Source organism: Cnephaeus nilssonii (assembly GCF_951640355.1).
Source record: "Cnephaeus nilssonii genome assembly, chromosome: 4".
NCBI classification, from domain to species: domain Eukaryota; kingdom Metazoa; phylum Chordata; class Mammalia; order Chiroptera; family Vespertilionidae; genus Cnephaeus; species Cnephaeus nilssonii.
The window spans coordinates 50,534,316-50,557,493 of NC_137075.1; the positions used below are offsets into that span (position 1 = coordinate 50,534,316).

Genomic DNA, 23,178 nt, shown 5'->3' on the forward strand with positions numbered 1-23,178 from the left:
CGACCTTCTCAGATGCAAAAGTGAGGATGGTGACACCCTTCAGCAGGTGCAGAGTGCTGGAAAAGCCGCACACTGCCGCAGCGGACACGCGGTATTTCTACAGTGGATTCTGAATGTTGAGCGTCTGTGCCACTACAGCCTCCAACGGGTCCTAATAGATCTTTAGGTGTGTTTTTCTTCGTCCTAAATTTCCCCCTTTCTATACATATGTTCTATTTAGAACCATCTCTCTACTTTACTAGGATAATAATGAGCTCAATATGGGAAATTCTCCTTCTTCTATCTGGATGCCAACTGGAATTTAGGCTCACTCTGGAGTCCTGAGTCCACTGGAAAGAATAACTGAATGGCATACACAGATTTAAGACCACTGTCTTATCATCCTAGGATCCTTCCCAGTGACAATTTGGAAAGCCCCTCAACGTTCAGCCAAAGTCATGAAGCAGCAGCACAAATCCAATGTGTATTTAAATCAGTAACATGTGTAGCCACCAGAACATCTGTATACCAATTCATTTTTTACAAATTACCTCTTTCACACTGGGGTCCAGTAAAGCCGTAAGTGCACGCACATCGATTTGGCGCCACACACCTGCCTCCGTTGAGACAGCCACTTTCACAGACAGCTGGAAAACAAGGAGAGAGGAACTGAGAGGCCTTCTAATGCTAATGAAATAATATTTTCTGCCCCCTGAAAGAACAACAATAAAAAAATCTAAATAATAACTGTGGTATGTGTTTTAAACAGTTACTCTACAGTTCTAGCTCATCCATGTCCCTCAGTCAACTCTTAGGTAAAACTGCCTGGGTAGGTGAGTTTGTACCTGTGTTAACACTGGCAGTTTCATTCCAGGAAGCATAGGAGCAATTATTTATTTACCACAAGCAATCCAAAATGATGCTTTATAAAAGGCATCACTGAACTCAAAGATACACAGAACATTTTGAGGGTTGCAAGAAGGGAGGGGGATTAAGAGGGTGAGTTAAGAGGGGGAAGGGATTAAGACATACAATTCGCCAATTATAAAAACAGCTATGGGGATGTAAAGTACAGCATAGGGAACACAGTGAATAACATTGTAATAACCAGGTATGGTGTCAGATGGGTACTAGACTTAACGGGGAATCACTTCATAGGTTATATATATGTCTAATCACTGCTGTACTTGAAACTCAAAGGAACGCAGGGCTATTGTTATAGTAAATGAGGTAACACATGCAAAGAGTCTGAAATGTGCCTAGCACAGAGTAAGTAACTCAATAGATGAATGATGTTGTTCTGGTTGTTGGTTGTTATCTCACTCCCCTTCCTGGCTCTACTTTGGGCAAAAACATGGTATGCATAAAGATCCTCAAAACCTGGCCCATGACTTCCATTTCATGCAATATCTCCATTCCCATAACTCCCCTTAGCACAGAAGTTCTAGCAACACCAAAAGCACCCGCCATGTTCAACAGCCCATGCTCTGTCATGCTCCAGCACTGTGGCCCATGCTGGCCATCTGCCTAGAAGGCCCATCTCCCATCATCTGACAACTGAACTCCTAGCTGACCCTCAAGCCTCAGCTGAAGGGTGTCCCACACTGGGGAGGCTGTCCCCGCTTTTCTCTCGCCGATTGGAAACAACATGAATAAATACTCAGCCTTAAGAATTCATCCATGTAATGAAATTCAGCCATTAAATGTATTTTTAAATGTTTAATCACATGGAACATCTAATAAAATATTTAGTGAAAAAGTATGCATAGGATAAGATTTCATCTTCCAAATATGCATTAAAAGATTAAGGGGATATCTGAAGTGATGGGTTATGGATAATTTTGTTTTTTTATATTTTTGAACTTTTCCAAATTTTTGCAGGATATATATCTTTATCTTGGTGTAATATAAAAAATGAGTTTTTGAAAAGGAATTTTTTTCTTCTGAAAAGCACAAGGACTTACAAAGGAGCAAACACACAATGAACTGTTTGTGAATGAACCAACAAACTGAACACCATGTGACACCTATTAGAGTAGCAGAATCTAGACTGGGAAACTAGAGGGATGCAAATACTATTGATCAAGAGAAAAGACACATTTGAGGAGAAAGAAGAGATTGATTTCTTTATTTGAAATGCTTCTTGAAAATTCAGGTGGACAGGGTCAGTGATCAAATGGAAGGTAGACAGCTGGAATGAATAACAATTCTGCACCTTTGGTGGTGACTGTAAACCAAAGGGATAAGGTAAAGTGGGCTGGTGAAGACAAATGAGGGGAAAATGAATCAAACTACCCATTCCCAAGGTTCCTATCAGAAATGTGGTGCTAAGTGTGCTGGGTAAGTGACCTGTTCACCAATAAGCCACTGGACGTCTATGAAAATGTCATGTCCCAGGTAATCAAAGAAAATCCATCGGTGTTTATCTCTGTATTCTTTTGGCCTATATATCTGCCTACATGTCTGACTACATGGATTAACATCTAGAATACTTACAGCTATGGTTTACTTACGTTGTCCACAGTGAGTCCCTATGTATCCTTTCTGGCATATACAGTGATCATCGCTGCAGCTACCTCCATTCATACAGCGAATATTACAGTGTTGGACTTGAAAAGGAAAAAGAAAAGAAGAATGCTTTAGTTTAGCAATTTAAGTACGTAGATTGCAACAGTTCACAGAAGCTGATTTGTAGTGATTTAAAGAGAAAATAAAATGATTTATCAAGATTCATATATTTATTCAGAAGTAACCTAATTGGTAATGATAAACATGTTATCGTTCATATGTATAAAATAATTTACAATGCAATGTAATTGTTTCTTTGATATTTACTCTAATCATGCTAACTGACTTCCCTAATTTAGCAGAACTTACCGCTCAATATCATTTCTGTAATTTATACCAAGAAAGCAGTGTTTTGAGTAACCATATGAGGCAAGATTACCACGGCAATAATTTTTCTGTTAAAAGATTTAGAATTCCAGCTAGGTCCCAGGAAAACAGTCAGAGTGAGAAAGTCCAAGGAACTTTGTTAAAAGAAGTTTTGGCGACAACAAAAAAGAAGGGGAAAACCCTACAACAGCATTTAGTCACAAGACTCCTGATAATGGAGACCTGCTGGACTCGGCTCAGTAAGAGCTGCTTGCTTCAACTGTAACCTTAAATCAAATAAGACCTGCAGTGTTTGAAATTCATTCTTCATCACATTGTCACCTACAGAAGTGGGGGCTTCAGAGCCCAGGACAGAAAGACCACAGGCAGGCCAGCAGACCTGAGAGAAAGCTGGAGTAAAAGACACCTATGAGCATGATGGCAAGTCGTGGGCTCTTGTTTCTCTAGAGTTTAGGCTGTCTCTATTGCAGTCATGCGGGCATGCTAAGAACTCTCAAAATCCAAGGTTGTTCCTTAGGCCTCCAGAAACAGTAACTACTCTACTTGGAAAAGACTGAAGGCTTGCGTGAATCCATCATCAATCCTCAGTGACACATCCCTACACAAGGAGGCCAGGCCAGGCATGGGAAGTCTGCCTTACTCTGTCCTGTCCTCAAGCAGTGGGAGTAAATTTCTAGAGGAAAAGGCTCAACCGTTTTACATCGATAAGAATGTCAACCCTCAGAGGGAAGGTAGGGGAGGGTGGGGGTAAGGGGGAGAGATCAACCAAAGGACCTATATGCATGTATATAAGCATAACCAATGCACACAGATACCGGGGGGTGGGGGGGGGGGGTGGTGTGAGGGCATGAGTGGGGGTTGGGGGGGCAAAGGGGGGTAAGGACAGATATGTAATACCTTAATCAATAAAGAAAATTTTAAGAAATCATTACATTACAGAATTTTAACAAGGGGGAAAGAAAAAGAAGAGAATCCTTCTTATGTGCAAGAGCAGACATCAGGGGCTATGTTCCTTCTTCTGCTCAGTCTTCCTGGAGCATGGAGGCCAAATCTTCTCCCAGGAGCAGAGAGAAGACTCCAGCAGCCTTGTGAGGATCAAAAAGCAGCTGCTGACTCCAGGAGAAAGGGCCATTTCATAAGGAGCTACACAAATCTCAGCATGACAACAGCGAAAGGAAGGGGCCAGAACTCAACACTTACTATGCCCTCACAGAGCACCGAAGAGTGAAGTCACATTGAAAGTGATGCCCCTTTGCAAGAACATCTCACACACTGACTGAAACACCATCAAAGGCTCACTCTCTCTACTGTATTAAGAGCAACCTCCATCTCTCGGCATCAAAGCCCTCCTCAGGAAGGCCCCAAGCGCCTTTCAGGCTCCTTTGCAAACTGCTAATATGTCCTATGACTCAGTCCCCGATCTCCTTATCAGCCATTCATTCACGCAACAAATATTTCTGAGTGCCTAATATATACCGTACAAAATGCCAGGCACTTTGTTTGCACTGGTCTCTTCATGGACTCTCCTCTTTAACCTCTTTGTCTCTTGAGCCTAACTCTCCACCCCCAACATAAAGCATACACAGTTCTTACCAAATCTGAAATCCCACCCATCTCCAATACCCACTGCAAACATCTCTTTTCTCCTTTGACATTTCCTCATTTCTATTCTCTCCTCCCTCTCCTTCTTTCCCTCTGTCTCCAGAGTACCTTATACCTGTCTTTTGAAATGTATATTATGTCTCCAAACCTATTTTTTAAAATTATTTCTCCCATCCTCAGCCCATTTGTCTGAAAGTTCTTGAAAGTGGGAAGCATCATGATCATTAATTATGTCCTCATAAATGCTCAGAGTAGCCCAAGCCTATTTGTAGATGCAGTAAAACTTTACTAAAACTGCCCAACCGGTGTGGCTCAGTGGTTGAACATCGATCTATGAAATAGGAGGTCACAGTTCGATTCCTGGGCAGGGCACATGCCCAGATTGCGGGCTCAATCCCCAGTAGAGGACATGCAGCAGGCAGGTGATCAATGATTCTCTCTCATTGATGTTTCTATCTCTCTCTCCCTGTCCCTTCCTCTCTGAAATCAATAAAAACATATATTTAAAAAAAATTTTACTAAATTAACATCTACTTATGTAAATCATGCTACCTGATAATGCTATCAAGAGCTATGCTAAAAAGCTGAGACTGGGAATTTGCCCATTGTGTCCTAAGCACTTTATACAGCCCCGAATTCAACACTTACTATGCCCTCACAGAGCACCAAAGAGTGAAAATATTTTTCTCTTCATTTCCCCGTGTGTAAAAGCAGAAATAACTCCTTTGTTGAAGAATTGTTATAGAAGTCAAGCAACCCAGGAAACTGATTAAAACAAACTGTTATTTTAGGCTCCTATATTTCCATTAAAACGTCTCAGCCAAAATGCTTTTAACTAAGTACACAAAGGAAATGATTTGCTGAAAAATTTGGATAGTATTCTAAGTAGGTCAGGAAAAGGTGTATAGTTGCTTTAAAATTTGAAGTTAAACTTAGCTCCATCCTATCTTAGCAAAACAGCGAGGACTGGGAAAGGCACAGGAAATGATGTCATCTGTCAAGCAGCAGAGGAACTCAACCCACAAACTGATTTCAATTAAAGTGGCTCATGCCAAAAGCTAATTTCCATTCCCACATGAGCAGCAAAGCCATTTAGCTACTTTGAGATAAAAAGCTAACAGCAGATTAAATAGTAACTTTACATTATTTGTTCAAATTAGAAACTAGAATTAATTCTTCTTTCGAGGAAGAATGATTAAGTTTATATTTAAATATAATAAATATAATAAAAACCTCTCTCATATGCTTTTATATATTTTCTGCCCTGTCTTTCAAGTGAACTTTTTCCAGCATGAAATATTCTTTCTCCTTTAAAATAAAAAAAAAAAAAACTTGGTCAGACTTGTGAAACACTAAGGCATGGTGAGTCCAGTGGTCCAAATAAACCAATGAGCCATGAGTCCTTGGCCCGGAGGAGCAAGCTCATCAACAGAGAATGGATCTTAATCACACCTGCTTTGCCGCAAATATGTTTACCAAAGAAACTGCATTCTTTTTTTAAAATATATTTTCATTCATTTCAGAGAGGAAGGAAGAGGAAGAGATAGAAACATCAATGATGAGAGAGAATCATTGATCGGCTGCCCCCTGCACATCCCCCACTGGGGACCAAGCCCACAACCCAGGCATGCGCCATTGACCAGAACTGAACTCGGGACCCTTCAGTCTGCAAGTCAATGCTCTATCCACTGAGCCAAATGGGGCAGGGCAGAAACTGCATTCTAGATCTCTAGGGGAGAGCAGGCACCCAGGACCTCACTGCCCAACAGGAACAGTTTAGAGAGTATATGCACACCAATTGGTTGTATTTTTTATTGAGTTCTGCCATTGATGCATATTCTAAATTTACTCTGATGTGAACAAGAAATCCAGATGTCTGGCAATTTGGAGACCAAGTTCTATGTCTCAACAAATGGCAATTTAAAAATAACATCTCTACTTAAAACCATAAAGATACTCTAAATTTATTGGATGCTCTAAGTACCAAGTGTCGGTGTGCAGGCTGCCACCTGAGGTTCATGAGGCCCAGTGAGGATTTCCCCTTGAAGATGGAATTAACCTGTATCCATGTAGCATCCCAATGAATTTTATGTTTGTTCCAGATTTCAGTCATCCCGCACTTATTGAATGCCTTCCATTTGACAGGCATCAGGAGGAGTAGAGGAAACTTTCTTTAGATCACAGCCCAGTACAAATTAATTCTTAAAATAACCAATCAAAAGAGAACAATGTGAGCACACTACTGGAACAAGATATGCCGGGCTGGCACTAAGGTCTAAATACCCAGGTAACGATTTTCTTTGGGATGCATTAGGTTGGAAATGGTTCCAAAACCTGCCATTATCTTGGCAGGCACAGGGGCAGACAGAACACTGGGAGCAATTTGCAAATAAGTATGTGTATGGCGAGCAGGTGATTTTAATTTAGGAACTAGGAAAAGCACAAGACAGACAAATCAAACAATTGGACTGACTTCTTGACTCTCTGCCTGAGACAACAGTCCATAAGGGCAACCAGAATCATTGAAAGACAAAAAAAGATTTTCACAGGAAGAGATAACAGCAATAACATTTTCCTTAAGTGCATAAATATCCCATGCTGCCTAAAGACACACCACTCAGAAGAGCAACTTCACTAAAATATCTTAAAAAAACAACAACAAAAAACACAACAAACTCTCCCTGGCTGTGTTGCTCAGAGGTTAGACCACCAGCCCACTCACCAAAGGGTCCCAGGTTTGACTCCTAGTTAAGGACATGTGTCTGGGTTACAAATTTGATCCCCAGCCCCAGTCAGGGTGCATGCAGGAGGCAACCAATCGATGTGTCTCTCTCACTTCAATCTCTTCTCTCTCTCTCTCTCTCTCTCTCTCTCTCTCTCTCTCTCTCTCCCTCCCTCCCCTCCAGCTATTCCCCCCTCCCTCCCTCCATTCCATTCTCTCTGAAAAGCAATGGAAAAAAATACCCTCAAGTGAGTATTAACAAAACAAAACACACAAAAAAAACCAACAACCTAGCAGAGCTGAAAAAGGGCCATAGAAAGGCAAGTTATACAATAGCAATGATAAAGGCACTTCCATAAAGGATAGACCAGAAAGCAAAGAACGGAATTGTTTCTATGGACCAGTCTAAGCAGATTCTACTAACCCCTTTCCTCCCTGACCATATAAATCCCACACTTCCCTGAAAAACTGTTCAAAGGGTCACTTCTTCCAGACTAGCTACAGCACCTTCCTATGCTTGGGGAGTCATTGCAGTTTCACTATGTGGTTGCACCACGCTCACTCAGACCCAATAACATGCTGCTCTGGAACTGTTACCCTGGCCTTTTCCTTCTTATACCCTTAGAGGTCGGATTCCTATTGGGAGTACAAGCACACCAAATTTTCACTAAATTTGAAGGGAATTGAAAATGATAAAATTTAACAAAGTATAAAGATGCCAATACTTGACATACAGGCTTAATACAATTCCTATCAAATCTTAGAAATATTTTTGTTGATACAGACAAGATTAATCTAAAATATATATATAAAAAGGCAAAGGAACTGAAATAACTAAAATAAATTTTAAAAAAAGAAAAAAGTGAAAAGAATTCATCTACTCAATTTTCAAGATATCATCATATGGCTATAGTAATTAAGACTGTATGGTATTGGAGAAGGGATAGGCATATGGATCAATTAAATAAAACAGTGAACCCAGAAATAGACCTACATAAATATGGCCAACTAATTTTTGACAAAAGTGTAAAAGTAATTTGATGGACAAATTCATGGATCAGTCAACCGTGACAGATCTTTGTGAGAATTAGGATTACTCAGAATCCATCTAGCCTCAGAGACTCATAGAGTAGAGAAGGGTCCTGAGAACTGGAATTAAAGTCAAAACAATCCATTGTTATAACCTTGTCTAGCCAACCTTCTCTTTTTACCCTGATGCCTCAATGACCGGTGGGAAGACTCCCAATAGATTAAGGGAAGCCATGTCCTTGGTATCTAAAGGAACTGTGGACTGGCACTTTGGACCTTCTGGAAATGCAATTTCTCATTCATACCACTAAGGAGTCATTTCCAATTTTCAGATTCACGGGATACTCAAGTCAAAAACAACCTAGAAGAACAGCCTTCTTTTCATTCTTTTCATTTTCAAGTGAGAAAACTAAGGCCTCAGAAGTCCTACAACTTGCCTACACCTCGTTGACACCTATCACAAAACAAGCGTAAAACTTCTAATAGGAAAAATGGGTGAGATGATTTAAATTTACCCCATTTTCATAGAACCACAGGTAGTGAGTGCAAACATTTCACTAAGCTGGGTTATCCTCTACTAGCATGAGAGTTAGCAAAGTGATCCATCCACATTTATTGTCTACCACAACATGGCCAGGAAGTTCTATAGGAAGGTGTAGCTCTTCCCTAGAACATCACTTCAAAAGATCAGAAATGGGTTCTGATCATCCCCAGCTACCTTAATGAAAAACATTCTGCCATCTTTAATTTTGCAAGCTATTTAGAAAATATTAGTTCATGTAGAGTCCAAACCAACAATATTACAGGCTCCAAATGCCTCAAAGATCCTGATGCTCCAAATCCTCCTCCTCACATTATTCTCACCCATGATCTACTTTGCCCAGTGTCCAAGCACCATAGATGAACCCAAACCTCTTTAGAGAACATCACCCAGAAGTCTTAAACTTCAATCTCTAGCCTAAATCTGTGCACAAGACTTACCATTCCTCCCACCTCATTGCTAGCATGAGGTCTACTGGGACCACAGTTTTCCCTTCTGGTCTTATTAACAGCTGTCTCCACATCTCCTGACAGAGATGTCATTACTTGACAGAAATCATTAGCAGCTCACACTATCACTGAAGACCTTTCCAGCTGGCTACTCAGTTTTGCCATCTGGCTTTATTTTCTTCCCCCAGAGGAGTACAGTGTTGCTGGTTGGTTCAAGGACCAATTTGAGAGATGGGTCTATTCCCAGCTTAATATGTAGATTGTTCCCCCAACCCTGAGGCTCTCACTCCTCGGCAGCAGCCTGAGGGCCATCCTGATGAGGATAGAGATTCCAACATGTTCCTGTGTTGCCAGCTGACCTCTGCCTCTTTCTATTCCTCCCACTCGGGTGCCCAAATAAACCTTCTATTGCTTGGAGGACATACATTAAAAACCAAGCTGAGATAAAATAAGAATAAGCTATACTCAGTGCAATAAGCAAATGAGTCCCAGCCCAAGGTGTTCTTATCCCAATCTGCCTGTGTGTAGTTCTAGGTTTCCATCAGAAACAAATTCTGAGACAATTATTTGAATGTGAGTAGTTTATTTTAGAGGTAATTTCAGGAAACACTGATAAGAGAGTGGGAAAGTGAGACAGGGAAGAGAAGGAAGCTAATAAAGTACATTATCAAGCCTATTCCTACTGTGTTCAAGTGGGGAACTTCAGGAGACAGGGCAGAATACACCTCATAGTGATGCAAACTGAGAGGCAAGGAAGCGAGGGCACTAACACTCTCCTTCTGTCATTGGTTAAAAGTTGCTTCTGGGGCCATTAACTGTCCCCATTCCCACCCCAGCCTTTCCATCTTGCCCTGCATGCAACCTGGCACGCTCTCTAGCCAGGAAAATTTTACAGATGTCTCAGGCAGAGTCAACCCATGAATGCCAAGGTATGTGAGTGGGCACCGAGAGGGTCGGCTACCCAGCACTAGTTGCCTTATCCTGTTAACTGGCTTATAAGAGTCACACTTAAATGTCAGAACTCTGAATGGATGATGAACCTTGACTGTGCTGAAGTCTCTAATTGCAGTAAACCAAAGAGAATGAAGTTATTTCACAATACATTCCCTTAAAACCTTGTCAGAAACAGAACACACCGTAAGGGGAGTGTCAAGGTGTTGAGGAACATGAACTTCAACTTGTTAACAACCAATAATGACTCACCTCCTTCCCAACGCCCCCCCACTCCATTTCCCTAATTCACTGCTGAGGACCTCACACTTAAAGAACAAGCAAGCAAAGTTCTGAGGAATGAACTGTAAATATTTGTTTGGCTCACAGAATGAACAAAGTGATAAAATTCTGAAAGGGAAAATATGTTTGTGCTGTAAGATAAATCATCCCCAGAAACTGCCATAACGACTTCTTGCATTTTCTTCTTGCAAAGGCAGGGGTCTTGAGTTTTTTAAAAAGTGTTTAATCAGATTCATATTTCAGTACCACAAGGAAGAATGCCTAGGTTGAGCCAAAATGTTCATTAAACAAGCATTTCATTGAGCATCTTTTATGGTGTTTACATTGGAGATACAAAGATAAATAAGGCAATGGCTACACAGAAGAAGGTCATAATCTTTATATTACTCATAGTAACTATGCCCCATATAGCAATTTCCCTATAAAGAGTGAAGAAGGGAAATGGGAGGCCAGATTAAGCAAAGTCATTCCAAGTATTTTGGGCAAAACAGAGAAGGCAGATGTTCTGGTGAAAAATGTATTGCAGGCAAGAGAAAAGCCAAATGCAAATTTAGGAGAAAATAGAGCATAACCACATAAAATAATATTATATATAATAACATGTTATACTCACTGGATCTGGAGCCACAGGAAGGAGATATCTGACCAGATGGGCAAGTGCACATATTCGGCCTAGAACAAAATCCATCCCCACAGGAATGCCGGCAGATGGCTGTGAATAAAACCAGAGGGCTGTTAGCACACAGTTTCAGCGCACACTGATTGACGAGGACTCAGGCCTCAAATGAGGAACCTGGGATCTCCGGCTCCTCCTTAACTCTGTCATTGTGACTTATGGGACCTTAGGCCTCGGGTTTATTCATTTGCAAAACAAATCACCTGGACTAAATAAACTCTGGCTATAAAATTTGGTAACTCCCTTATCCATGTCAGTAGTTCTCAGCCTCTCTTGGCTTATTCCCCAGCACTCAGTCTATCCAGAGGCCCCAGACAGCCTATGAAGGAAAAACAAAAACACAAATCCTGCGGCTAAACATACTCACATACCTACAAGCATTCTGTTAATCTTTAATAATTTGTATAAAAATACTGGGGCCCACTGAGCCTCCTTCTCTAGATCAACTCCTGCTCATTGAGAACATACGATCTATGGAGCAGCTCTGATCCTGCCTTCAATCCAATCGTGAGTCATGTCCACAGTCTGAGAGCAGATGTCTGAAATCCACTGCAACAGTCCTGCCTCTACAGCCAGGAAGCTGTTGGTTTTTAGACTAATATCTTACTGGTACCAAATGCTTTGCCAGAGGCCAAAACAGTAAGTCTAAATGGCAAAGGATTTCTATTTATCACCAAACTAAGAGTTGGTGACTATTTTTAATTCTTATAGGCATGATTCTTTCCTCAAACTCCTACACAACCTTGCAAGAGGCAAATGAGATGGCAAGGCTAAATACAATACACTTGATAGAAAATGCATTGAAACATCAAAACATCCACGGATGGAGACTGAAAACTATTAAGAAAAAAAGCTGTCAAAGGATCCTATAAACATCTATTTAAATATCTGGATAGCATTTCTCAAGAATTCTACAGAACGCCAGGGAAAGGGTTCTGTTGTTCAGTTCATTTAGAAAACTCCAAATATCATTTATATCCCTTTTTTACTAACTCAACTTTGGTTTTGAAATACATGGCAATGTGTTAAATGAATTAAGTTCCTTTTGGCCAGAATCAAAAATTGGGAAAAGGACCCTGACCTGGTAGTTTAGTTGATTAGAGCATCGTCTCAATATGCTAAGGTTGCAGGTTCAATTCCCCAGCAGGACACATACAAGAATCAAGCAATGAATGCATAAATAAGCGGAACAACAAATCTCTCTCTCCCTTCTTCCCTCTCTTCCTTTCCTTTCCTCCCTCTCTCTCTCTCTTTCTCTCCCTCCTTTCTTCCCTCCCTCCCTCTCTCTCTGCCTAAAATCAATTTGGGGAAAAAGGATTAATTTTTCAGATCACCAAGTGAATATTTATTGAAATAGTCTATTCTTATCTACATACCACTGTTAGCCAAGTGAGAAGGTAGATTGAGTGATTCCTTAGTGTCCTTTCAGCTGTAAATTCTCCCATTATACTAATGGAGTTTTCTGAAAACTGAAAATTATTTCATAGGTATGATGACTGTAAAAGTTCATGGAGAACAGATGCCATAACTAATTTATCTTAGTATCTCCATTAGGTAACATCTGGCCTGGTACCAATCAACATTTGTGGGCTATTCTGAGAACCTGGAGGTTTGCCACAGCAGCACGGTTCCCAGAGGAATCTCTGGTGCCACTTAGTTCTTCCCTAATATTTTCACTGGTCTTCATCTGGTGCTCTATCTGCCTCCTTTCCCCTTTGTCTAACAGAAAGGTCTGCCTGTGGCCTTGACCACACAAACTCAACATACAATGTTTGGGTAGGCTTGTGGGTGGCCAACAAAGAAATTAAAATAAGGAAAACAGCAATAGTAACCTTCTTTCACAATCCCCTTGAAATGATCACATAATCTATGCAGCCAGGCACAGCATATGTGATGACATGCAACACTGACCCAAGTATCCCAGTACTCTAAGGTTCTATTCCTGTATCTCAGAAATACTCCAAAAGAAGTCACTGAGTTAAGGGATAACAATGGTCTGACCCTATTAGTGTATTTCCCAACTGGATTCAGAGAAAGTAGGGAAATCTTAGAGCTGGAAGGTACTCCAACATATTACTGGTATGCAGTTACAAAGGACCAAACACTAAAAATCACCATGCAACCAAACCACAAAGGAAGAACATGAAGAATGACAGATTGTCTATTTACTTACGAACAATACACTGATTTCCACCAGGTAACGTTTTCCATCCAGGGCAACAGTAAGCGTTATAACGTGATCCACAGACATTGGGTCTGAAACAAAAACAAAAGCAAAATTCAATGATAAGAAATCCATAATTTTTTAAGAAAGGACACTAACCAAATAAAAGCAAAAATTCCTGAGTTATAAGAACAGGATGGCCCTGGCCAGGTGGCTTAGTTGGTTGTAGCAACATCCCGTCCACCAAAAGGTTGCAGGTTCAATTCCCTGTCACACATACCAGGTTTCAGGTTGGATCCCTGGTCGGGGTACATACCTGAGGCAACCAATTAATGTCTCTCTCTCTCCCTCTCTATCTAAAAAATCAATTGAAAAAACATATCCTTGGGTAAGGATTACAAAAACTTCTTTAAAGAACAGGATGAATCTTTGCAGATAGAGGAAAGTAAACTCTTGGGACTCAATGCTGGCTTTTTAGTTTGAGACACTTTAACATAATGATATCAATAACAATATCCCTTAATATCACCTGCGCATACAGTACATCAAAGAAATAAAAAACAGGGATGCAAAATACATTGCCTTCTATCCCAATACACAAATATAAATGCTTGTAGAGCTATGGAGGAGTCTAATTTAAACAATAAATTCTGCCCAACTGTCTCAGTGGTTGAGCATGGACCTGTGAACCAGGAGGTCACAGTTCGATTCCTGATCAGGGCCTGGGTTGTGGGCTCAATCCCCAGTGTGGGGTGTGCAGGAGGTAGCCAATAATGATTCTCTCTCATCATTTATGTTTCTCTCTCCCTCCCCTTCCTCTCTGAAATCAGTAACAATATGTTTTTAAAAAACAGAATGAAATTTCTAAATAAACATTTAAAAAAACAATAAACTTCCTACTAATCTAGTTAAGAAAGGTCATCATAAAATATATTGCATGTAAGACTTTCAATTTCTATTCATTGAAGCTTTTTACATTTTTTTCTATGGCCCAGTTCACCTCTAAAAAGGAAGAATGACCGCATTCTTCCCTTCACCAGAATTACAGGAATGTGAATCCTGACATTACTCAGAATAAATAAAAGCCGAAACACATAAATATTTCTTTAGCCAAAGTTTGGAAACACAGCTGATACCCACAGTTACAGGAAAATAAAGTCAACGTCACTCTGGGCTTCTTGTTTACAGACAACTCATCACACGTCTTAGAGCAAAGCCTCCATTCAAAATCCAGATGATCCATATTTAAAATTTTAAGGAGCAACTGGGTGAGGATCCAGCTAGTCCCACAATGGCTGAGGATACTTGGCCACATGTGAAGCCTAAACATTCATACTAGTTCCTCGAGTTCAGGGACTAATGAGGAAGGTCAAACGTTTTGCAATCAATTTCACAAACCAAGAGCTATTCCGAGGCTTTCTGGTACACTGTAGCCCCATAAGCATAAGCCTTTAAAAACAAATGCACAGCTGAAGTGTAGTTCCGGTTGGTGTGAACTCACACTTTCTTCCTATGTATGCAGAGCATCTTCCTCTGAAGTCACTACTTGGACCACATGCAGGATTGAGAACGCAGGTAAGGTCTTTGCCCTGTCCTATACACCTTTGACAGACTAAGAGAACCTGGAACCCTTTGCAGGATAAAATGCATACTTCAGGCTCAGTGGTGCTAAGGTCAGAAAGAGTAGTAGGAAGAAAGATGGAGGGACCAGGCCAAGGGCCCTAAATCCATACCCAAGAGCCCAGGGCTTCTCCAAGGCTAAACAGAAAATGATCAGATAGAGACTTAATATGTACATTACATGACTTTAGGGCCTTTCTGATCCTTAGTTTATTTCTCTACACATTAGGATGAAATATGTGTGTTAGTTGAAATAATGGATATGAAAGCTCCGTGTATGAAAAAGACAATGAAAATGTAATGGATTTCTTGATGGAATCATCTTCTAACCTAAATTACCTACTCAGCCAAAGGAACCATAGAAGATAGGAAGGAAGGAAGGAAGGAAGGAAGGAAGGAAGGAAGGAAGGAAGGAAGGAAGGAAGGAAGGAAGGAAGGGAGGAAGGGTGGGAGGGAGGGAGGGAGGGAGGGAGGGAGGGAGGGAGGGAGGGAGGAAGGAAGATTTTGTAAGAATTCTTAGCCAACAGCCATCAATCCTTTGCCCCTACTGTGAAGTAGTGCCAAAAACTTTAGTTCAGATGCCCCAGAATTTCCTAGGGCAACTTAAAATCTTGGAAAGGACGATGAGAGAAGTTAGGGTAGGGGGCTACAAGGAGGGGAGAGGCGGGGGGGGGGGCACTCAACCCTTCTAAACTTCATAAATGTTCTCTCCATCTAAAATGACAATCCAGGCTAAAGTCAACCACCTCAAACTTTCCCCCACCAATAGCCCATTTGCAACAACCCCACTGGATCCAGTCCAACCCCAAACCAAATCCTGGAATGGCTTCAGAGGGCCCCTGAGCCTTTGCAGGGTGTCCTGTGTTTGGAGAAACGATGTTTTTCAAACAAAAATCAGGACATATTGTCTGACAAGAATGAGTATATTTATGGAGTAACAACACACATAACAGGGTGAAAAAGCTAAGGAAAAAAGAATCAGTAATTTCAGTCCTACAAAGCAAGATATTCAAAAAGTTTTCCAAGGTATTTGAAAAATCACAGAAATATAGTTATTCTTTATTGGTCTTTTTAGTGTTTAGAATCAACCTACCAAGGAAACATGTTAGATGTTATATCTACGTGAGCTATGTCCCCATCTTTCATGGCAAGGAGCCAGTGGGTACTGTTTACATCTAAGTATTTAGATACAAGCAAAGCAGATGGTGCTATGCAGATAAATATGAGAAGAATTAAAAACAGAAATGGTTAAAACATGTTGCCTTAAGAGCTGAGGATCTGGGGAAGTGAAAAGAGAATTCTTTTGCTTTCTCAATTTTTAAAAAATTTATCTTTATTGTTGAAAGTATTGCAGATGTCCCGTTGGTTTGTGTTTATTTGTTTGTTTTTCCCATTGACCTCCCTTCACCCCATACCCGCCCCTCCCAGGCCTTCGCCACTCTATTGTCTGTGTCCGTGGGCTTGCTTTCTCACTCTAATCCCATCCAAAACTGTTTATTTTTAAAATATACACTGTTATACTTTGATCGTCTTTTTTTAAAAGATTTTTTAAATTGATTTTTAGAGAGAAAGCAAGGGAGAGGGAAAGAGAGAAAAACATGGATGTGGGAGTGTAACATCAATTGGCTGCCTCCTGCATGCATCCCACCAAGGATCCAGCCTACAACCCAGGTGTATGCCTGTCCAGGAATCGAACCAGCAACCGTTTCGTGCATGGGAAGATGCCACACTGGCCAGGGCCATCATTTTTTATTTAAAGCAACAAGTTACTTTAGAAGTATAAATATCTTATCTCATAAACAAGTCACTTTCTGCTTTATTAGTTATCACAGTCCCTTTTTGAGTTATCACATTTTCCTTTCACTGCATTTCTTAAGATGCTAGATAATGTTGAATTGTGACTTATTTAGTTTGCATGTTCTGATTTTTTATTGTGTTTCATAACTTTATCCTTTATAATAAGTAATATATCATTTAATTTCAGTTGTTTCAACCAACATCCTCATCTGATGATTGTTTTAATCTCATTCATCCTTTAACAACACTAAATACTACTATGTTATATAACTAAATGCAAAGTATTACAAAGATGTTAAGATTTCTCCTCTCCTGACTTTGGTCTTGAGAAGGGCAAACTACCAGAACTCATTCAAGCAAGCTGGGTGGCATCTGTTCTACGTATGCACATAAAAGAACAGCTCTAATTCTAGAAATAAATGAGTGTCTTATTTAAGTTGGAAAGCATTAACACATGTAAAGTCTAAAGTAGACATGTTGGATTATTTCCATTATGAAAGACTTTAAGGTTTTAGCACAACGAGTATTAACAGAGAAGATATGTCTTTAACGAAGCTACGTTTTTGTGTAAATTGAAGTATAGTGTTCATAAACCTCTTTCTCTTCCTTTTCACTTCATCAGCCATACCCACTAGCCCACCACCAAAAAAAAAAGTCAGATTTAAAGCCCCATGAAAGTGGCAGTGGCATTCAGCAAATTAAAGGGAAAAGAACTTCATGCTAAATGCTAAAGATACATTACTTTCTCCCATCCTCATAGCAGCCCTTTGAGGGAAGTTCTATTCCTGTTGTCTTTAACACTGAGGAAACCATGGCGTAGGAAGGTTACACAAACTGCCAAGGTCCCATGGCTTGGAAGTAGAGAACAGGAATTTGAACTCAGGAAACCTTACTCAGAAATACTAGTACACCCTCTTGTTAAGGCAGAGATGTATTTAGGAAACAAGATGACATTTCATGGTGGCATGAGTAACAAAAATCATAAAATGTCCATCAATAGACCAAAGATAAAGCATAAATTACTTATAGTAATTCTAATAGTTCATTGGGGGGGGGGGGAGGAAGAAATACATTTACATTCCACATCACCGCTATATATTACTTTTTTTTTAATTGCTAAGTCTTTATCTGTAACTTCTCTCACAAATTGCTGTGAATATTGTGCTCTGCAACAACCCACTTCCAATCAGTCTGGGGGATGGGTGAGCCTCAGCAGGCTGGATATTTGGATCCAGTTCAGACACAGCACTCAGAGATTGCGTGGGCTAGCGAGAGCCCCTCTCAATGGAGCAAACAGCTGGGCTCTACCACGTCTGACCACATTATTGCAAGAATTGGCCTCTGTGCAAAATGTCTGCAGTGTGTCCAGATTCCTTAGCCAGGACCCACTTCTGCGAGTCTGGCCTCTCTTATAGCAAGATAGCCTTTCTGCTTCCTATCCCGAGTGAAGACTGCTTTCCAGACAAGACTGGGGTAATAGAAACAAGTTCAGGGGCTCTTATTGCATCTGCATGAGTTTCTTAGGCTGTGACGTGATTCAATCCTTAGGCAAGGAGAATACTAAATATTAGATAAAGGTGAATGAGGTGGACACTGCTCCATGAGGTGCCGGCTTTTTTGAACTTTGGGGTAAAAATTATGATTTAGTCTCCATGAGTATAATTGTGGAGGGATATCAAGAGGAATATGCCCTACATAATGAAGAGGGCCCAACTGCCCATGTAACATGCCTCAAGGCAATATTCCACTGTTCCAGAGTTTTACAAAAATTTAATTTTCAGGGTAAAAAATATGATAGATGAAAAATTATAATACACACATGAGCTACATGTATTGTGAACCACACATCTTGACTGTATTAGTTCTTTGACAAAATTTTTATCAAGATAAAAAAGAAAAGAAAAATCATGTATACTATCTGATAAAGGGACCCCACTACTACTCCAATAAACTTTGCAAATGCTCTCTCTTATTTTAGTGCCGTATTCTGGCCCTCCTCACTGAAGACAGAGGTCAGATCTCCCAGAAGTGATCTGAATACCACATGTGACTGTTCCAACCCATCTGCCAGTCACAACAACTTGAGTAATGAAACTTCAAACCCTGGTCATGAAAACAGCTCCCATGGCCTCCTCAAGCCTCAGCCGGCCTCTCCAGACCTGGGGATTCATTTCTGGAGTGTCTGGGTCAACACTGGCTGGGATGTAGACAATCCTGGTTTCCTTCTTTGAAGAAGAAAGCCAGCCAACCTCTCTAAGCTACTTTATGTCGTTAAAAAGAACAGAAAGATGAACAATTTCGTATTCTGGTTTGCAAAACCTTTAACCTCTTCTTTCTCTCTTCCATATCCAGTAGATTAGTGACTCCATTACCTTTTCTTCTAAAGCCAATATCCATCTGTTTCTCTTTCCCTCTTTCCTTCCTTTATTCCCTTCCTTTCTCCCTCTCTCCCTTCAGTTCCATCCTCAGGGCATTTAAAACCAAACATTCTACCTCAAACGCAATGTAGTCAAGATCACACAGCTCACCTTCCTGTGTAGCCAGTAAGTTCAATGCTGGGCACACACGGTGTACATAAGTAATCACCTGCCCACAAGCACAAAGCTATTCAACAGTATTTAATGAGAACCTACTATGTGCCAAGCACTGTGTTACATGAAAAAGAAAAATGACAAAGATGAGCAGATCTAACTCCCAAATCTTGGTTTCTGACACCATTTTCCAGTAAAAGGAAGCAGAGCTCCTGGGACAAATGGTTGATTCTAGGACTGAACAAGAAATACACAAGATGAGCCTAGAGCATTTCGCAGTAACAGGAAGTAATAAAGTAAGGAAGTGCTAAACTACACGATGGGGCACGTCAAGGGACACAGGAGACAAATGAAGTAACTCCCAATGGTCAAAGCTAGGACCAGTGAGTGATAAAATAACGAAAGTTGTATTGGATTATAACCCAAAGTATAAAATAAGTGTTCGTGAGTCTATAGTGATTAATACATCATTGGATAAATAAACAAATGGGAAAGAAGAGAAGGATCTCCTGTGCTGGAGATTCCACATAATTCATATAGAAACTCTGCCTTCAGGGAGGTGAAGCCTAACTCCCGTTTCTTATGTGTAGACTATGCATAGTGACTTCCTTCCAAAGGAATCCCAATTAAGGGACAATCTACAGAATTCCTGACCAATAGTCATCAAAATTGTCAAGGTCATCAAACACAAGGAACATCTGAGAAACTGGCACAGCCTAAAAAGACATGACAACTAGAGGTAATTTGGTCTCCTGGATGGAATCCTGGACATAAACGAGACATTCAATTAAAAACTAAGAAAATTTGAATAAAGAATGCACTGTAGTTAATAATAATGTGTTGGTATTGGTTCATTTATTGTAATAAATGTATTAAACTAATATAAGATGCTAACTGAGGAAATTGTGTCTAGAGTATAAGGGAACTCTCTGTATTATCCTGGTGATATTTTTTTGTAAATCTAAAACTGCTAAAATGAAAAGTTTATCAAAAAGTAAAATAATAACAAGTTTGTAACCATGTAATTATAAATAAACTGTTACATCCCCCCAAAAAGTGACTAAGACAAAGTCATTGTTCTTGAAAGAGGATAGGCATGTATGTTGACCCAGCACCAAGTGTCCATGGAATAGGTAAAGCATGGGCATCAAGGTCAGCCCAGGAGCTAAACGAGTCCAGAACAAGGGTGTTTCGCCTCATAATCCAGAGTAGGCCCAGAAGGAGACTATCTGAGCTATGACTTAATGTTTCCCAGATGCTTAGAGGAGTCGCTAGTTTCATTTCACCCCCCCTGCTGAAATTCTTCTTAAATTCTCTAACCCCATTAGCAAATCCCTTGTCCAAATTCTGGTGTTTCATTGTTGGACCAATATCACGTTCTTTTTCTAATCCCTCTCTACTCCATTAGGACAATGTAGCTAAGTATCTTTCCATGTTCACCATGATTAATTCTGGTCTATGATCCAGAGATAGACCTTTACCCTCCATAAAATGTGAAACATCTCACTATTAGCTTCAGATCTCTACCAGGAAGGCCTACCTACCTGCCACTCTCTTCTTCACCTGTACCCTCACTTTCACCCTCCTGTTCTGCTCTTCTTCGCTGTCTCAGCCCTCATTAATGCACATGCCCCCACACCCATGACATGCACATGCTAAATCCAAACTCTTCTCCCATCTTTCCCTTTTAATGTGTCAGTCCATCTCTCCTCATACTGTTAATCCCTACTCCCGGATTAATCACACCCACCTTGCAACCTATCAACACAATTCCAAACATACCTCTCAAAAACCAACATATGCTATACTGTAATTACATATTTTAAATAATTATATGTCTATATTCTCATCCCTGCCCCCACCTGCTCTGATCTCAGACTAATAGTTCTTTAAGCAGAGAAACAGTGTCTGTTATGCCTAGAATATCCTGGAGTCTCTTTAAAAGTACACAGAACTAAATAAATGCCTTAGTAAGTACAAAGTACAATTAACAAAGATGAATACTATCCCTTTGGTGTCATAAATAGGCCAGCTGTAAATGTCACCAACATGGAAGTCTGTCTAATAGTGAGAACTATTTCTTATCAGTTAATCTATTTAAAGGGAGCATATTTCATGCCTATTTGAAAGGTATAGGCAGTTAAACAGTGATGTATAATGGTTTCATGCCTTGGTTACTTGCTGACATGCTGATCATTAATTTATTAGAGGCCCGGTGCACGAATTCATGCACCAGTGGGGTCCCTCAGCCTGGCCTGTGGGATCGTGCCAAAACTGGCTCTCCGACATCCCCCAAGGGGTCTCAGATTGTGAGAGGGTGCAAGCCAGGCCAAGGGACCCCACTGGTGCATGATTGGGGCCGGGGAGGGATGTGGGAGGTTGGCCAGCTGGGGAAGGACCACAGGAGGGCTCCAGGGCATGTCCCGCCCATATTGCTCAGTCTCAATCAGCCGGACCCCAGCAGAAAGCTAACCTACCAGTCAGAGCATATGACCCTGGTGGTCAGTGCACATCATAGCAAGAGGTTGAGCATCCTTAGCATATCATTAGCATATTATGCTTTGATTGGTTGAACAGCCAACCAGTTGACCAGACACTCAGCATATTAGGCTTTTATTATATAGGATTCTCTTTTTTAATATTTTCATTGATTTTAGAGAGGGAGGAAAGAAACATCAATGTGAGAGTGGAACACTGATCAGTTGCCTCCTGCACGCCCCCCCCCCCCCCACCAGGAATCAAGCCTGCAACCTGGGCATGTGTTCTGACTGGAAATAGAACCAGCATGGGATGACACCTAACCAACTAAGCCACACCAGCCAGGGCTCACTAATTTATTCTGCTCAGTGAAGTTATCAGTGTTTACAACTCAGGGATCAATATGTTTCCTTTGAGAAAAAACAAAATCAATGTAGATAGAATCATATCTGAATTTCTGATTCTACTTATTTCTTTAGCAAAAGGACACGTGCTCCAGTAATGGGCTCAATCACCCTTGGGTGGTGTGGGGGGGGCGTGCAGGAGGCAGCTGATCACAATCCTAAAAGCAATGAAACAAAGTTTTCAGTTCACAAATTGGTGCATATTTTCTTTTGGCAGGTTGGTGCAACTGACCAAGGCCACAGATGAAGCCACCATGTACAGCCAACTCCTAAAGACAAACACCACAGAGTTCACTGGGTGGCCTGGAAAGGCCTGCCTGCAGGTGCTGTTTGGACAAAGGCTTTTCCCACCGCTGAGTAGGGAACTCACAGCACAGAGAGGGTGTTGCATCAACAGTTTTTTGCTGTCTGCCTTAAACTGTGCTTTTGGGGGAATTTTGTGTTGATCAAAAGCAATAGCCCAAGGACTTAAGAACCAAAGAATTTAGGTCACTGTATCAAGGACACACACACACACACACACACACACACACACACACACACACACCCTAAGAAGCTGAAAGAATGGAAAGCAGCAAAGGCAATTCCCCAAATCTGGGAGGCCATTTTAGACTGGCGGCCAACTTTTGGAATCTTTTATGGGGGACTGAAGCATGTGCGTGTATGTGACTTACTTTGGGGAAAAAAGAAAGGAAGAATGTAAAGCCCCAGGGCAGTGTGATAGGAAAGAACCGTGAAGACCAGAAGCCCGCGCTGTGTGCAGCATGTCCTGATCCCGCCGAAGCCTGGGCACTTCCTACTTCTGGGGCTCCGCACGGAGCACCACTGAGAGCGCCAAGGCCGCACACACTACTAAACACCCAGAGGCCCCCGACTTCTGAAGGCGCCGCTCTGGCTAACTTGCCGCCACAGTCTGCACTGGACCCACTTCTCTCTAAAGGGAGGGACCTGTGCCTGGCCTGCGGGCATCACACCCACGGTGGGTTGTATAAAAGATGCTCCCATCTAAATGTGGAGGGGGGTGTATCTGTTGATAACGAGTTTGGCCTTTACTCTTT

General features: G+C 41.0%; 1 protein-coding gene across 1 annotated transcript in view; it reads right to left on the reverse strand.

Annotated features, from left to right (window-relative positions):
* The window catches only part of FBN1 (fibrillin 1), a 231,190-nt gene that overhangs the window by 186,024 nt on the left and 21,988 nt on the right, over positions 1-23,178 (reverse strand). Inside the window, exons 3-6 of the mRNA XM_079768479.1 lie at positions 13,300-13,382; positions 11,064-11,162; positions 2,493-2,588; positions 531-626 (exon numbers count right to left, since the gene is read on the reverse strand). Of these exons, the coding sequence (XP_079624605.1) occupies positions 531-626; positions 2,493-2,588; positions 11,064-11,162; positions 13,300-13,382 (374 nt within the window). The remainder of the gene's footprint in view (positions 1-530; positions 627-2,492; positions 2,589-11,063; positions 11,163-13,299; positions 13,383-23,178) is intronic.